Below are 18720 nucleotides of genomic sequence, written 5' to 3'. Positions count from 1 at the left end.
AAGCTCGTGTAGGGTTTCACTGTTGTCAGCAGCTACCTCCCATCCGCGCAGTGAAAGCTAATGCACGCACTCTGTCACAGTACTGCCAATCACCGGTTTGGTTCCCTCCCCTACCGGAATAGAATCACTCTTTTGCGTCTGTCACTAACGCCCAGTAGGTTACAGGTTTGAAGCACGTCACAGTCATTCAATCATTGAATCCTACTCAGAATACCACAGACAAGGTTTAGACCTTCCGGATTCTCTTGAATGCCGCCATCAGGTCCTGCCTATACCACGAAGATTCCGATTAAAGAATCCAAGAGATATTCACTAAGCCTCAGATGCTTGTAGAACAAGAATGGTTGTCAGTCACCTTGTTCATGAGTGAGAATGGTGATGGGCGTCAATCATCACCTTCATCATGTTGAAGAACAAGTGATATCTTGGACAAAGAACAAGCGGAATTGAATGGAAGAACAATAGTAATTGCATTAATACTCGAGGTACAGCAGAGCTCCACACCTTAATCTATGGTGTGTAGAAACTCCACCGTTGAAAATACATAAGAACAAGGTCTAGGCATGGCCGAATGGCCAGCCTCCCAAAGAGGGTTCAATCATCAAAACATGATCAAAAGATGAAAGTACAATAGTAAAAGGTCCTATATATAGAAAACTAGTAACCTAGGGTGTACAGAGATGAGTAAATGACATAAAAATCCACTTCCGGGCCCACTTGGTGTGTGCTTGGGCTGAGCAATGAAGCATTTTCGTGTAGGGACTCTTCTTGGAGTTAAACGCCAGCTTTTATGCCAGTTTGGGCGTTTAACTCCCATTTAGGTGCCAGTTCCGGCGTTTAACGCTGGAATTTCTGTAGGTGACTTTGAACGCCGGTTTGGGCCATCAAATCTTGGGCAAAGTATGGACTATTATATATTGCTGGAAAGCCCAGGATGTCTACTTTCCAACGCCGTTGAGAGCGCGCTAATTGGGCTCCTGTAGCTCCAGAAAATCCACTTCGAGTGCAGGGAGGTCAGAATCCAACAGCATCTGCAGTCCTTTTGAGTCTCTGGATCAGATTTTTGCTCAGATCCCTCAATTTCAGCCAGAAAATACCTGAAATCACAGAAAAACACACAAACTCATAGTAAAGTCCAGAAAAGTAAATTTTAACTAAAAACTAATAAAAATATACTAAGAACTCAACTAAAACTACTAAAAACATACTAAAAACAATGCCAAAAAGCGTACATATTATCCGCTCATCACAACACCAAACTTAAATTGTTGCTTGTCCCCAAGCAACTGAAAATCAAATAAGATAAAAAGAAGAGAATATACTATAGACTCCAAATTATCAATGAAACATAGCTCCAAATTAGATGAGCGGGACTAGTAGCTTTTTGCCTCCGAACAGTTTTGGCATCTCACTTTATCCTTTGAAATTCAGAATGATTGGCTTCTTTAGGAACTCAGAATCCAGATAGTGTTATTGATTCTCCTAGTTAAGTATGCTGATTCTTGAACACAGCTACTTATTGAGTCTTGGCCGTGGCCCAAAGCATTCTGTCTTCCAGTATTACCACCGGATACATACATGCCACAGACACATAATTGGGTGAACCTTTTCAGATTGTGACTCAGCTTTGCTAGAGTCCCCAATTGGAGGTGTCCAGGGTTCTTAAGCACACTCTTTTTGCCTTGGATCACAACTTTATTTCTTTCTTTTTTTCTTTCTTTTCTTTTTCTCCCTTTTTTTCGTTTTTCTCCTTCTCTTTCTTTTTTTTTTTTTGTATTCACTGCTTTTTCTTGCTTCAAGAATCATTTTTTTATGATTTTTCAGATCCTCAGTAACATGTCTCCTTTTCATCATTCTTTCAAGAGCCAACAATTTTTAACATTCATGAACCACAAATTCAAAAGACATATGCACTGTTTAAGCATACATTCGGAAAACAAAAGCATTGCCACCACATCAAACTAATTAAGCTAGTTTTAAAGATGAATTTGAAATCCTGTACTTCTTGTTCTTTTGTAATAAAAACAGTTTTCATTTAAGAAAGGTGATGGATTCATATTCATAGCTTTAAGGCATAGACACTAAGACACTAATGATCATAAGACACAAACATGGATAAACATAAAGCACTAAAATTCGAAAAACAGAAGAATAAAGAACAAGGAGATTAAAGAACGGGTCCACCTTAGTGATGGCGGCTCTTTCTTCTTCTTGAAGATCCTATGGAGTGCTTGAGCTCCTCAATGTCTCTTCCTTGTCTTTGTTGCTCCTCTCTCATGATTCTTTGATCTTCTCTAATTTCATGGAGGATGATGGAGTGTTCTTGGTGCTCCACCCTTAGTTGTCCATGTTGAAACTTAATTCTCCTAGGGAGGTGTTCAGTTGCTCCCAATAGTTTTGTGGAGGAAAGTGCTTCCCTTGAGGTATCTCAGGGATCTCTTGATGAGAGGGGTCTCTTGTTTGCTCCATCTTCTTCTTAGTGATGGGCTTGAGGTCATGCCTTCTCAGTTGAACCGGCTTTGGATGCCATAAATGGTTATGGAAAAACAAAGAGCAATGCTTTTACCACACCAAACTTAAAAGGTTTGCTCGTCCTCGAGCAAAAGAGGAAAGAAGAGAGTAGAAGAAGAAGAAATGGAGGAGAGGGAGATGGCTTTGTGGTTTGGCAAAAAGGGGAAGAAGTAGTGGTTTATGAAGGATGGGTGTGAGTGGTGAAGAGAAAGAGATGTTGAGGTGATTGGTGAATGGGTGAAGAAGAAGAGAAAGAGTGGTGGGGTTTATGGGGATCCTGTGGGGTCCACAGATCCTTAGGTGTCAAGGAAAAGTCATCCCTGCACCAAATGGCATCAAAATCCACGTTTTGAGCCATTTCTGGCGTTAAACGCCGGGCTGGTGCCCATTCCTGGCGTTTAACGCCAGGTTCTTGCCCTTCTCTGGCGTTTAACGCCAGTCTGGTGCCCCTTTCTGGCGTTAAACGCCCAGAATGGTGCCAGACTGGGCGTTAAACGCCCAACTGCTAGCCTCACTGGCGTTTAAACGCCAGTGAGTTCTTCCTCCAGGGTGTGCTGTTTTTCTTCCTGTTTTTCATTCTGTTTTGCTTTTTTCATTGATTTTGTGACTTCTTATGATCATCAACCTACAAAAAAGATAAAATAACAAAAGGAAATAGTTAATTGTAAAACATTGGGTTGCCTCCCAACAAGCGCTTCTTTAATGTCATTAGCTTGACAGAGGACTCTCATAGAGCCTCAGAAATACTCAGAACCGTGTTGGAACCTCCCAACACCAAACTTAGAGTTTGAATGTGGGGGTTCAACACCAAACTTAGAGTTTGGTTGTGGCCTCCCAACACCAAACTTAGAGTTCGACTGTGGGGGCTCTGCTTGGCTCTGTTTTGAGAGAAGCTCTTCATGCTTCCTCTCCATGATGATAGAGGGATGTCCTTGGGCCTTAAACACCAAGGATTCTTCATTCACTTGAATGATCAACTCTCCTCTATCAACATCAATCACAGCCTTTGCTGTGGCTAGAAAGGGTCTGCCAAGGATGATGGATTCATCCATGCACTTCCCAGTCTCTAGGACTATGAAATCAGTAGGGATGTAATGGTCTTCAATCTTCACCAAAACATTCTCTACAAGTCCATGAGCTTGTTTTCTTGAATTGTCTGCCATCTCTAATGAGATTCTTGCAGCTTGCACCTCAAAGATCCCTAATTTCTCCATTACAGAGAGGGGCATGAGGTTTACACTTGACCCTAAGTCACACAAGGCCTTCTTGAAGGTCATGGTGCCTATGGTACAAGGTATAGAAAACTTCCCAGGATCTTGCCTCTTTTGAGGCAGTTTCTGCCTAGACAAGTCATCCAGTTCTTTGGTGAGCAAGGGAGGTTCATCTTCCCAAGTCTCATTTCCAAATAACTTGTCATTTAGCTTCATGATTGCTCCAAGGTATTAGCAACTTGCTCTACAGTGACATACTCATCCTCTTCAGAGGAAGAATACTCATCAGAGCTCATGAATGGCAGAAGTAAGTTCAATGGAATCTCTATGGTCTCATTTTGAGCCTTAGACTCCCATTGTTCCTCATTGAGGAACTCAGAGGAGATTGGTACACGCCCACTGAGGTCTTCCTCAGTGGCGTCCTCCTCCTCTCTTTCCTCTCCATATTCGGCCATGTCTATGGCTTTGCACTCTCCTTTTGGATTTTCTTCTGTATTACTTGGGAGAGTGCTAGGAGGGAGTTCAGTAACTTTCTTGCTCAGCTGACCCACTTGTCCTTCCAAATTTCTGATGGAGGACCTTGTTTCATTCATGAAACTTTGAGTGGTCTTTATTAGATCAGAGACCATTGTTGCTAAGTCAGAAGTATTCTGCTTAGAACTCTCTGTCTGTTGCTGAGAAGATGATGGAAAAGGCTTGTTGGTGCCAAGCCTGTTTCTTCCACCATTATTGTTATTGAAACCTTGTTGAGGTCTCTCTTGATTCTTCCATGAGAAATTTGGGTGATTTCTCCATGAAGAATTATAGGTGTTTCCATAGGGTTCTCCTAGGTAATTCACCTCTTCCATGGAAGGGTTCTCAGGATCATAAGCTTCTTCCTCAGATGAAGCATCCTTAGTACTGTTTGGTGCATTTTGCATTCCAGACAGACTTTGAGAGATCAAATTGACTTGTTGAGTCAATATCTTGTTCTGAGCCAATATGGCATTCAGAGTGTCAATCTCAAGAACTCCTTTCTTCTGACTAGTCCCATTGTTCACAGGATTCCTTTCAGAAGTGTACATGAATTGGTTATTTGCAACCATTTCAATTAGCTCTTGAGCTTCTGCAGGCGTCTTCTTCAGATGAAGAGATCCTCCAGCAGAGCTATCCAAGGACATCTTAGATAGTTCAGAGAGACCATCATAGAAAATACCTATGATGCTCCATTCAGAAAACATGTCTGAGGGACATCTTCTAATTAATTGTTTGTATCTTTCCCAAGCTTCATAGAGGGATTCTCCATCCTTCTGTCTGAAGGTTTGGACTTCCACTCTAAGCTTACTCCATCTTTGTGGTGGAAAGAACTTTGCCAAGAAGGCATTGACTAGCTTTTCCCAAGAGTCCAGGCTTTCTTTAGGTTGAGAGTCCAACCATATTCTAGCTCTGTCTCTTACAGCAAAAGGGAATAGCATCAGTCTGTAGACCTCAGGGTCAACCCCATTAGTCTTGACTGTGTCACAGATTTGCAAGAACTCAGCTAAAAACTGATGAGGATCTTCCAATGGAAGTCCATGGAACTTGCAATTCTGTTGCATTAGAGAAACTAATTGAGGCTTAAGCTCAAAGTTGTTTGCTCTAATGGCAGGGATAGAGATGCTTCTCCCATAGAAGTCGGGAGTAGGTGCAGTAAAGTCACCCAGCACCTTCCTTGCATTGTTGGCATTGTTGTTGTTTTCGGCTGCCATGTGTCTTTCTTCTTTGAAGAATTCGGTCAGGTCCTTTAAAGAGAGTTGTGTTTTAGCTTCTCTTAGTTTTCTCTTCAAGGTCCTTTCAGGTTCAGGGTCAGCTTCAACAAGAATGCCTTTGTCTCTGCTCCTGCTCATAAGAAAGAGAAGAAAACAAGAAAATGTGGAATCCTCTATGTCACAGTATAGAGATTCCTTGAGGTGTCAGAGGAAGAAAAATGGAAGACAGAGGTTGAAAATTCGAACTTATCAAGGAAGATGGAGTTCGAATTTTGCATTAAGGAATAGTGTTAGTCCATAAATAGAAGGATGTGAGAAGAAGGGAAGTAATTTTCGAAAATTTAAGTAAAAAATTTTGAAAACATTTTTGAAAAACACTAATTGATTTTCGAAACTAAAAGTGGAAAAGAAATCAAGTGATTTTTGAAAAAGATTTTGAAATTAGAAATTAAAAAGATTTGATTGAAAACTATTTTGAAAAAGATGTGGTTAAGAAGATATGATTGGTTTTAAAAAGATGTGATTGAAAAGATATGATTTGAAAACAATTTTAAAAAGATATGATTTGAAAACAATTTGAAAAGATATGATTTTAAAAATTAATGACTTGCCTAACAAGAAAAGATATGAATCAAACATAAAACCTTCCTTAACAGAAAAGGCAAAAAATGTTCAATCAAATCATTAATTGTTAGTAAGTATCTTTGAAAAAGGAAAGAAATTGATTTTGAAAACATTTGATTGAGAAGATATGATTTGAAAAAGATTTGATTTTGAAAAACTTTGAAAACTTGAAAAAAATTGATTTGAAAACAAAATCTTCCCCCTAGCACCATCCTGGCGTTAAACGCCCAGAATGGTATACATTCTGGCGTTTAACGCCCGAAATGCTACCTCTTTGGGCGTTAAACGCCCAACCAGGTACCCTGGCTGGCGTTTAAACGCCAGTCTGCCTTCTTCACTGGGCATTTTTGAATGCTCAGCTTTTTCTGTATAATTCCTCTGTAGTATGTTCTGAATCTTCAATTCTTTGTATCATTGACTTGAAAAGACACAAATTAAAAATATTTTTGGATTTTTAATAATAAGGAATAATCAAAATGCACTTAAAATCAAATAATAATGCATGCAAGACACCAAACTTAGCAGTTTGTATACTACTGACACTAATGAGAATGCATATGAGACACACAAAACACTCAAGTCAAGAGAATTTAAAGATTAGAGTAAGAAATCATCAATCACATCTTGAAGATCAATGAAGACACATGCATAAATTTGAAAAATGCAAGAAGAACAGAAACATGCAATTGACACCAAACTTAAAATGAGACACTAGACTTAAACAAGAAATATTTTTGGTTTTTATGATTTTGTAATTTTTTTGGATTTTTCGAAAATTAAGTGAAAAGGAAAATAAAGGTATCAAAATTCTTAATGAGAATTCCAGGAATCATGCCATGTTAGTCTAAAGCTTTAGTCTAAAGGAATTAGACATGGCCGGCTAAGCTTCAGCAGGACATTGCATTCAAGAGCTAAATTAATGATGATCAATCAGCTTTGGTGATGATAAGAACATCACCTTGAAACACTAGAATTCATTTTTAAGAACTCTGAAGAAAAATAATACCTAATCTAAGCAACAAGATGAACCGTCAGTTGTCCATACACAAGAACAATCCCCGGCAACGGCGCCAAAAACTTGGTGCGCGAAATTGTGATCACTACAACTTCGCACAACTAACCAGCAAGTGCACTGGGTCGTCCAAGTAATACCTTACGCGAGTAAGGGTCGATCCCACGGAGATTGTTGGTATGAAGCAAGCTATGGTCACCTTGTAAATCTCAGTCAGGCAGACTCAAATGTATAATGGTGATGAATGAAAATAACATAAAGATAAAGATAGAGATACTTATGTATATCATTGGTGTAAGAGCTTCAGACAAGCATATGAAGATGCCTTCCCTTCCGTCTCTCTGCTTTCCTACTGTCTTCATCCAATCCTTCTTACTCCTTTCCATGGCAAGCTCGTGTAGGGTTTCACTGTTGTCAGCAGCTACCTCCCATCCGCGCAGTGAAAGCTAATGCACGCACTCTGTCACAGTACTGCCAATCACCGGTTTGGTTCACTCCCCTACCGGAATAGAATCACTCTTTTGCGTCTGTCACTAACGCCCAGTAGGTTACAGGTTTGAAGCACGTCACAGTCATTCAATCATTGAATCCTACTCAGAATACCACAGACAAGGTTTAGACCTTCCGGATTCTCTTGAATGCCGCCATCAGGTCCTGCCTATACCACGAAGATTCCGATTAAAGAATCCAAGAGATATTCACTAAGTCTCAGATGCTTGTAGAACAAGAATGGTTGTCAGTCACCTTGTTCATGAGTGAGAATGGTGATGGGCGTCAATCATCACCTTCATCATGTTGAAGAACAAGTGATATCTTGGACAAAGAACAAGCGGAATTGAATGGAAGAACAATAGTAATTGCATTAATACTCGAGGTACAGCAGAGCTCCACACCTTAATCTATGGTGTGTAGAAACTCCACCGTTGAAAATACATAAGAACAAGGTCTAGGCATGGCCGAATGGCCAGCCTCCCAAAGAGGGTTCAATCATCAAAACATGATCAAAAGATGAAAGTACAATAGTAAAAGGTCCTATATATAGAAAACTAGTAACCTAGGGTGTACAGAGATGAGTAAATGACATAAAAATCCACTTCCGGGCCCACTTGGTGTGTGCTTGGGCTGAGCAATGAAGCATTTTCGTGTAGGGACTCTTCTTGGAGTTAAACGCCAGCTTTTATGCCAGTTTGGGCGTTTAACTCCCATTTAGGTGCCAGTTCCGGCGTTTAACGCTGGAATTTCTGTAGGTGACTTTGAACGCCGGTTTGGGCCATCAAATCTTGGGCAAAGTATGGACTATTATATATTGCTGGAAAGCCCAGGATGTCTACTTTCCAACGCCGTTGAGAGCGCGCCAATTGGGCTCCTGTAGCTCCAGAAAATCCACTTCGAGTGCAGGGAGGTCAGAATCCAACAGCATCTACAGTCCTTTTGAGTCTCTGGATCAGATTTTTGCTCAGATCCCTCAATTTCAGCCAGAAAATACCTGAAATCACAGAAAAACACACAAACTCATTGTAAAGTCCAGAAAAGTAAATTTTAACTAAAAACTAATAAAAATATACTAAGAACTCAACTAAAACTACTAAAAACATACTAAAAACAATGCCAAAAAGCGTACATATTATCCACTCATCAAAGACCTTATGCATTGATAATCTAGAAAAAAAATGAGAAAAACAAAAGGAAAAAAATGATATACATGAAAATAGAAAAGAAAAAAAAAGAAGAAAAAAAGAAAGCAATAAAAGGGGACAAAATGCCCCAAAGTAAAGTTCAAATAAAATCAATGCATATGTGTGATAATCAAAAGAGAATGCGTGAGTATGCGAAAAAGTGAGGAATGGGGAGTTAGATTAGTACTTAATTGTATAGGTTATTATATAGGTTAGGTGGGAAAGTTTAAGTTAATCAAAGATTCAAATCCTAAGTCCACTAGCCATATATGATCCTACCTTGACCCTAGCCCCATTACAACCTAAAGAAAAGACCTCATGATACTTGTATGCATGCATGAAATATATGTTTGTTGTTAGAAGAAAAATAAATCTTAGAAAGCATGATTAGGGGAGAATTGAGAGAATTGACCCTACACACTTGAGCGACTAGAGTGCAAACACTTCCGGTGAGGGTTCGATGCTCAATTCCTTGATTCCCGGCTTTCATGAGCGTTCATCTTGCAAGTCTACTTGAACTTCATTTTGATATTCGAGTTGGTAGGATTCATGAATCGTTATATGATCTTGACCCTACTTGTGCATGTATATCTTGGAGGATTGATTTATTTTTAACCAAGTAGGTAAAACCATTTTGCATTTAGTTGCATCCATTTAGATAATTGCATATAGTTTAGGTTGCATATCGTTTATTTACATTGAATAAATGTTGATACCCTTTGTTTCTCTCTTTGCTTAAGCATGAGGACATACTTGGTTTAAGTGTGGGGAGGTTGATAAACCCCATTTGTAGGATTTATCTTGTATTGATTTTAAGGGATTTTATTACCTTTTACCCACATTTATTCAATGAAATAGCATGGTTTTGTATATTCTCCTTTAATTGTGCTTAAGAGTGAAAACATGCTTTTTAGGTCTTAAAATAAATAAATTTAATTCACCTTGATTCCATTAGATGCCTTGATATGTTTGTTATGTGATTTAAGGTTTAGGAGGCAAATATTGGATCAAGGGAATGAAGAAAGAAAGCATGAAAAGTTGGAGAACTCATGAGGAAATGAAAGAACCGAAAAGCTATCAAGCCGACCTCTTCGCACTTAAACGACCATAACTTGAGCTACAGAGGTCCAAATGATGCAGTTTTAGTTGGGTTGGAAAGCTAACATCCGGAGCTTCGAAACAATATAAGATTTGCCATAGTTGCATCGCGCATAGGGGCGCGCACGCGCACGGTATACGGACGCGCCGATGGTGTCACATGACCCACTTAATGCAACACGTGGCCAGCGATTTTAGAAGCCTTGTGGGCCCAATCCAACTCATTTCTGATGCTATTTAAGCCAAGGATTAAAGGAGAATCAGGGGATTTTACATGCTTTTGATCATTAGTCATAGTTTAGGAGTTAGAGTTAGTTTCTAGAGAGAGATTAGGATTAGGATTAGGGTTAGATTAGGATCTTATAGTTCTAGGTTTAATTCAAGTCTCCTTCTACTTCTACCTCCAATTGGTGATTGCTACACTTTGATTCTTCTCTCTATCCCTATTCTCTTGTTGTAATTTCTCTTGTTTTGTTTCTAGGTTTTGTAATTGACATATTTTTGTTCTTTTGTTTTCTTTTAATAATGCAATTTGAGGTAATTCATGATAATTGTGGTTTCCTTGAATTGTTGTTGTTAATTCTTTACATTTGATTGTTGTTAGATTTTATTCTTGTTGTTAATTTACTATGCCTTTCTTTTGTGCCTTCCAAGTGTTTGATGAAATGCTTAGTTGGATTTTAGAGTAGAGTTATATGTTCTTGGCTTGGAAAGGTAACTTAGGAACTCTTGAGTTACTAATGTCCAAGTAATTGATGATTGGGATCCATTGACTCTAGTTCTCACTACTTGAATTAGTGGAGAGTTAGGACTTATGGACTAGGATTGATATAGCTCATTTGACTTTCCTTTACTACTAGTTAGAGGATGATTTAATGAGATTAATCCTTGCCAATTCTCATATTGTGGTTAGTGATTAGGATAGAGCTCCTTGACCACCAACCCTTGCCAAGACCTTTTTAGCCATTAGTTTACTTTCTTGCCGTTTATCTTTCATGCCTCTTATCAAAACCCCAAAAATAACTAATAACCAATAACAAGACACTTTATTGTAAATCCTAGGGAGAACGACCCGAGGTTTAAATACTTCGGTTTATAGATTTTAGGGGTTTGTACTTGTGACAAACAAATTTTTGCATGAAAGGATTATTGTTGGTTTAGAGACTATACTTCAACGAGATTTCATTTGTAAAATTCTAAACCGTCAAAAATCTAATCATCAGTGCCACGCTAGTTTAATTTTCCAGAAGCAAGAAGAAGAGGGAGAAGACCTGGGCGTGCCACTTGGGCTCGAAGGCGGGGCATCGCAGGCCATATGGGTGATTAAAAGACCCTGGGCATTCAACTTGGGCTCGAAGGCGTGGTACGCCAGGGAGGCTAATGAAGGAGGGCATGCCACCGATGACAAGTCATCTTCTGCTAGCTTTTCAAGCATTCTTCACTTATTACATTAGGTTTTATGCACTTTCTTGCATTATAAGTAAGTGATTTAGAGTGGAATTGCATGATTTTGTTGAATCAATCAACCATCCTTTATTTGACACTAAATCATGAGGTTTAGGCTAAACTTAATTGGTTTTTGAATGATTTATAAACCTTGTAAATTTGGTGATACTTTGATTGGTTGTTTTGATTACTTGTAGGTGAAGAAAAGAAAAAAAAAACAAGAAAGCGTGGCCTATGGAGCGTAGCGAAAGGAAACAAAAGCGTGGCGCATCAAAGGGGAAGAGCCATAGTGCTCTCTTAGTGAGCACAGCGCTCTCTATTTAAGCGCTAATCAAATCTAAGAAAGTAAATGGCAAGGAAGCTGCGCTCTCTCCCTTAACCGAGCACTACAAGGAACCAAGGAAACAAGGCAAAATCAATAGCGCTCGGTTAACTCTATTAACTTTATCGGGCTCCACTTCAAAAAAATTCAAGGTAAATGTTTGCTAGTGGAGGCCCCCAAGGATCGAACCTTGCACTTGAAGGAGCAAGGAGAAGCGCTACTTGCAAGGAAAATAAGCCAAAAATGGCCGAATTGCACTCACAAGGATTCAAACCAGGAGCCTCGTGCTGGCAAGGAAGGAGCGCTACACTCTTCAAAGGGAAATTGCTCCCCAAATGCTTCCACCAAGGTTCGAAGAGAGGCTCGCATCCCAAGCAAAGAGCGCTGCGCTCTCTCCATTCATTGAGTGCTAGCAAGGTTGACACGGACAAGGAGCTTGTCACGTATGAATTGGCATGCCAAGGCCCATGGATGTTGCGCTCTCCATCTTCAATGAGTGCTATTGAGGCTGACACAGAAGGCTTAGCACGCGCAACAATTTGCCAAGGAAAAAAAAGGGAGTATGCTGCACTCTCCTTGTCAACCGAGCGCTACCCTGGGAGTGTGCCCATGGTCCAAATTCAATTAAAATTCCATTTAAATTCAATTCTTCACAAACTTTAAAGGCCCACTCCAAATTCTAAAATCCAAAGATAGGAAGTGTATAAATAGAAGTTAGTTTGATTTAGATAGGACTTTTTTTCTGGACCTTTTTTTGACACTTTTACTTTTCATTTTTCATTTTTGGAGCTCATTTTTCAGATTTTAGCTTTGGGTTTGGGAATTGAGATTGGGAATTGAATTCTCTTTCTCTTTGTTCTTACTTCTACACTCTTCACTTTTTGTTTTGAATCTTGGATTGAGAATTGAAGGAATTCTATTTCATTCTTGATCTGAGATCTCTCTTTGTTTACTTTCTGCGTAATTTCAAGGAATTGTGATTTAGATCTAAGTTTCCTTTACTGCTTTCATCTCTATTTCTTCTGTAATTATTCTCTGTTGGATCTTTCAACCCCTGAGATCTTCAACTTGTCTTTTAGATTTTATAATTGAGTTGAATTCACTTCCTGTATTGCTTCCTCAAGCAATTTTCCTTTTATGTTTGAGATCTGCTGCATTTCAATTCATCTTTTACTTCTCTGATTGATTGCTATTTACATTCTCTTATTTAATTTTAAATTCCCAGCTCTTAGATACTTTTACTCTTTCAACAATTTTACATTTCTTGCACTCTAAGATTCTGCCATTTACATTTCTTGCAATCTAAGTTTCAGTCATTTACATTGCTTGTTCTTTAAGATTCAGCTCTTTTACTTCTTCTACTTTTTAATTTACTGTCAATCCCCCTATCCCTTTAAATTTCATGCAATTTAGCTTCTCTTGAATACAAAGCACTCAAATCAACACTTGTTTGCTTGACTAAATCAACCACATAACTAAAATTGCTCAATCCTTCAATCCCTGTGGGATTGACATCACTCATGTGAGTAATTACTACTTGATGCGACCTGGTACACTTGCCGATGAGTTTTGTGTTGGATCATTTTCCACACATCAAGTTTTTGGTGCGGTTGCCGGGGGTTGATTAGATTGACAATGATTAAGTAAGGTGGTAGTCTAGATTAAGCACTTTTTCTTTGTTTTTGTTCATTCTCTTTGATTTTAACTTGCATACTAACTATTTGAGACTTTGTCTCTACTAACTCTCACTGCACTCAAGCTACAGAGTGCTCTTGTATTTCTTGTTGTTGTGGTTTTATGACAGAAGCAAGGAAAGAGGTCTCCACCTCTGGCGATCATGACGAAAGAACCCTTAGAAGACTGAGAAGGGAAGCCAGAGGAAAGGGAGTCATTGGAGAAGAAACTTCTGAAGAAGAATATTAAGAAATAGAGGAGAATCTAACAAATCCACTAGTAGGAGTGGCCAAAAACAATGGTCAACCACAGAGGAGAGTTTTGGCTTCCTACACCTTTGCTAATCCAAGGCATTATGGGAGTAGCATCCTTACCCCAAATGTCAATGCAAATAACTTTGAATTGATGCCACAACTCATCACCTTGGTACAAAACAATTCTTCCTATGGAGGAGGGCCACTTGAAGATCCAAACTAACACTTATCCACTTTTCTGAGGATTTATGATACTGTCAAAACCAATAGAGTGCATCTTGACATTTACTAGCTGCTGTTATTTCCATTTTCCCTCAAAGACAAAGCTACTCAACGGTTGGAGTCATTTCCAAGAGATAGCATCAACAATTAGGAAGTTCTAGTAAACAAGTTCTTAGCCAAGTTCTATCCTCCCCAAAGGATTATTAGACTCAAAATAGAGGTCCAAACATTCATTCAGATGGATGGAGAGTCATTCTATGAGGCTTGGGAGAGATACAAGACCCTGATTAGAAAGTGCCCCCCTGAAATATTCAATGAATAGGACATACTTTAGAATTTCTAGTTTAACTCTGAAGGCTCAAGAAGCACTAGATCACTCAGTAGGAGGCTCCCTACAATTGATGAAGACTGCAAAGGAGGCCTAGAATCTTATTGATATGGTTGCAAAAAATCAATACTCCTTTGCCCATTAAAGACAACGCCAACCATCACAATAGAAAGGAGTGCTAGAATTGGAATGAGTGGACTCAATCCTAGCTCAAAACAAAATGATGCAGCAGCAAATTCACCAATAATTTGAGTAAATGTCTAAGAGGATTGATAGCCTCTAAGTTACAGCAGTGAATACAAGCCAACCATCAACCACATGGGGGTAGAAAGAAGAAAGCCAAGAAGATCATCAACAGGAACAAATTCAATATGTGCACAACCAAGGTTCAGGATCAAGTGAAGTTTATGGTGACACTTACAATCCATTTTGGAAGAACCACCCTAACCTTAGATGGGGAGATAACCATAATCAAAATTAGCAGAACACTAACCATAATCCTTATAGAAAACCCCAAACAATTACCCCAATTCTAACCATTATCCATCCAATAACCAAACCACCAACCACAACAACTATCATCCACCCTTAATAGCTCATAACCAACCACAAATCCCACAAGACTCTCAGAGAATCTCCAACTTGGAGATATTAATGGAAAAAATGATGAAACAGCAAGAACTTACAAACAAGAACAATGAAGCTTCCATAAGAAACATAGAAAGGCAGATTGGACAGCTTTCCAAGCAAGGTGTGATTGAAAGGCCATCAAGCTCACTCCCAAGTGATACCATTCCAAATCCTAAAGAAGAGTGCAAAGCCATATGGCTAAGGAATGGAAGAACCTTGGTGAATGACAAGGAGGAAACCAAGAAGCCTATGAAAAGCAACAAAAAGCCAATAGAGAAAGAAGAAGCCAGCAACAAAGAAGTGAGAGCAAGCAAGCAAACTTTAAAGAAGCTCAAAGAGAAGGATGACCAGCTACAAGATTTAAGGAAATGGAAGCAAATAATGGAAGAATCATCTCAAGGACAGAAGCAAGTGGAGAAGACTTTCACGCCTCCCTTGCCATATCCTCAAAGGTTCAACAAGGAAACCAAGGATCAACACTTACCCAAATTCCTTGAAGTCTTCAAGAAATTGGAGATTAATATTCCACTGGCTGAGGCATTAGAGCAGATGCCTCTTTACGCAAAGTTCTTGAAAGAGCTTATCAATAAAAAGAGAAGTTGGCATGAAAAGGAGACAGTGCTTCTCACTGAAGAATGCAGTGCTGTAATTCAAAGGGGCATTCCACCAAAGCTTAAAGATCCAGGGAGTTTTGTAGTTTCATGTATCATAGCTAAGATGACATTAGACAAAGTTCTCTGTGAACTTGGTGCTAGTATCAATTTGATGCCCCTATCAATGATGAGAAAGCTTGCTATAGAAGAACTCAAACCTACTAGGATGTCGTTGGTAATGGTCGATAGATCAATCAAGACACCCAATGGCATTGTGGAAAACCTATTGGTGAAGGTTGGAGAGTTTATCTTCCCTGCAGACTTTGTGATTTTGGATATAGAAGAGGAAGGAAACAATTCAATCATCTTGGGAATGTCATTTCTAGCCACAGCAAGAGCTATTATTGATGTGGAGAAGGGAGAAATGATCTTCAGGGTACACAATGAGTAAATGGTCATCAATGTTTTTAAAGCAATGCAACACCCCCTGAGCAAGAGGTTTATATGAGAGTGGATATGATAGAAAGTTTGGTGGAAGAAATTTTGGAAGTCAACCATCATGAGCAACAAAAAGAAGAAGGGGAAAAAGATCAAGAGACAAGGGAAGCACAAGTAACTGAAATTTCCATTGAAAAAGAGGTAAAACAAGTCAAGAAGGAAGAAGTGCCAAAACAATAATTGAAGCATCTTCCTATTCATCTTAAATATGCATTCCTTGGCACAGCAGATAGCTTTCCAGTGATCATCAACTCTTCCCTAACTGAAGAAGAAGAAGGAAAGCTCCTTGATGTACTAAAGGCTCACAAAGATGCATTAGGATGGACCATTAATGACTTGAAGAGCATTAGTCCTGCAGTTTGCATGCATAAGATCCTCTTGGAAGACAATTCTAAACTAGTGGTTCAACCTCAAAGGAGGCTAAATCCCACAATGAAGGAAGTTGTCTATAAGGAAGTACTGAAGTTATGGAATGTAGGGATCATCTATCCTATCTCTGACAGTTCGTGGTACCAAAGAAAGATGGGATGATAGTTGTTGTTATTGAGAAGAATGAGCCCATTCCCACAAGAACTGTGACAGGATGGAGGATGTGTATTGACTTCAGGATGTTGAATGATTCCACACGCAAGGATCACTTTCTCCTCCCTTTCATTGACCAAATGCTTGAGAAGCTAGCTAGCCATGTATATTACTGCTTCCTTGATGGATATTCTGGCTACAATCAAATAGTAGTTGACCCCATAGATCAAGAGAAGACATCTTTCACCTGTCCCTTTGGAGTTTTTGCATACAGAAGGATGCCTTTTGGGTTATGTAATGCCCCAGCTACATTTCAGAGATGCATGCTATCAATCTTCTCAGATATGGTAGAAAAATTTATTGAAGTTTTCATGGATGATTTCTCTGTTTTTGGTGACACTTTTAGTACTTGCTTGCATCATCTTACCATTGTCTAATGATGCCAAGAAACCAATTTGGTTTTAAATTGGGAAAAAAGCCATTTTATGATACCTGAAGGGATTGTTCTTAGCCACAAAGTTTCAAGAAAAGGGATAGAAGTTGACAAGGCAAAGGTAGAAATCATAGAGAAACTCCCTCCACCAACTAATGTGAAAGCGGTTAGAAGTTTCTTAGGACATGCTGGATTTTATAGAAGATTTATCAAGGATTTTTCAAAAATAGCCAAACCATTAAGCAACTTGTTGATGGTTGATAATCCTTTTTTTTTTATGAAAGCTGCCAAAATGCCTTTGACACTTTAAAAACCAGACTCACTACTGCACCAATCATCACACCCCCGGATTGGGGATCACCCTTTGAACTCATGTGTGATGCTAGTGACATCGCAATTGGTGCTGTGTTGGGACAAAAGAAGGTGAACTTGAACCATGTCATCTATTATGCAAGCAAAGTATTGAATGAAGCTCAAAAAAACTACACCACAACAGATAAGGAATTATTGGTTGTGGTTTATACATTTGATAAGTTTATATCATACTTGATTGGATCCAAAATTGTAGTTTATACTGACCATGTTGCCCTTAAGTATTTGATGTCAAAAAAGGATGCTAAACCAAGACTTATTAGATGGATATTGCTTCTACAAGAGTTTGACATTGAAATAAAGGACAGAAAGGGTAGTGAAAACCAAGTTGCTGATCATCTATCAAGATTGCCACAAGAAACAGTTCAAGAAGCCTCACATCCAGTGAATGAAAGCTTTCCAGATGAACACCTCTTACAGATTCAACAAGCCCCTTGGTTTGCAGACATTGCAAACTATAAGGTTGGAAGAAAGATTCCCAAGGAATTCACCAAGCAACAAGTGAAAAAGCTACTTAATGAAGCAAATAAATTCCTATGGGATGAACCATTCTTATTCAGGAGATGTTCAGATGGAATGATAACGAAATGTGTTCCTGAAGGTGAGATGAGAAGCATATTATGGCACTGTCATGGTTCAGCTTATGGTGGACATTTTGGGCCAGAAAGAACAGCAGCCAATGTACTTCAAAGCGGATTTTACTGGCCTACCATATTTAAGGATCCTAGAGAGTTTTTTCATCAGTGCAATGAGTGCCAAAGGGGTGGGGGATTAACAAAATGAAATGAGATGCCTCAAAACTACATCTTAGAGCTAGAACTTTTTGATTTATGAAGCATTGACTTCATGGGCCCTTTTCCTCCCTTATATTCTTTCAAATACATACTTGTAGCAATGGAGTATGTCTTAAAGTGGGTGGAAGCTATAGCCACAACCACGTGTGATGCACAAGTTGTCCTTCAATTCCTAAAAAAGCACATATTTACTAGGTATGGAGTACCTAAGGGTCTGGTTAGTGATGGTGGCAGCCATTTTTGTAACAGACAGATGGAGAAACTACTCCACAAATATGGGGTGATGCATAAAGTAGCCACACCATATCACCCACAGACCAATGACCAAGCAAAGCTTGCAAATAGGGAGTTGAAGAGAATTTTGGAGAAGACAGTGGGAGCAACCAAGAAAGATTGGGCCAAAAAACAAGAAGATGCACTTTGGACATATAGGACAGCATTCAAAACTCCTATTGGGAAGTCCCCTTTTCAGCTGTTATATGGAAAATCTTGTCACCTCCCTGTAGAGCTTGAACATAAAGCTTTTTGGGCCACTAAATACCTCAACCTGGATTCTTAAGCGGCAGGGGAGAAGAGACTGCTATAACTAAATGAGTTGGATGAGTTTAGGCTAGAAGCTTATGAAAATGCTAAAATATACAAGGAAAAAGCTAAGATGTGGCATGATAAGAAGATTTCAAAGAAGGAGTTCAAACCAGGACAGCAAGTACTCCTATATAACTCCAGGCTTAAGGTTTTCCCTGGCAAGCTCAAATCCAAATGGACTGGTCCAT

At 39.1% G+C, this 18720-nt stretch overlaps 2 protein-coding genes across 2 annotated transcripts; both read left to right on the top strand.

The window, feature by feature from the left end:
* Window positions 1-14759: 14759 nt before the first annotated feature.
* On the top strand, window positions 14760-17936 carry LOC130934248 (uncharacterized). Its single transcript, XM_057863835.1, has 3 exons — window positions 14760-15623; window positions 16330-16512; window positions 17457-17936. Exons 1-3 carry the CDS (start codon window positions 14760-14762, stop codon window positions 17934-17936), a joined length of 1527 nt encoding a protein of 508 aa, XP_057719818.1.
* Window positions 17937-18047: 111 nt separating this feature from the next.
* Window positions 18048-18506, top strand: LOC130934247 (uncharacterized). Its single transcript, XM_057863834.1, has one exon. The coding sequence runs from the start codon at window positions 18048-18050 to the stop codon at window positions 18504-18506; it is 459 nt and encodes a 152-aa protein (XP_057719817.1).
* Window positions 18507-18720: the final 214 nt, after the last annotated feature.

This window comes from Arachis stenosperma, chromosome 6 (genome assembly GCF_014773155.1).
Source record: "Arachis stenosperma cultivar V10309 chromosome 6, arast.V10309.gnm1.PFL2, whole genome shotgun sequence".
Lineage (NCBI taxonomy): Eukaryota > Viridiplantae > Streptophyta > Magnoliopsida > Fabales > Fabaceae > Arachis > Arachis stenosperma.
The sequence above is the reverse complement of the archived record's forward strand: the minus strand, read 5'-3'. Positions and strand labels throughout refer to the sequence as shown.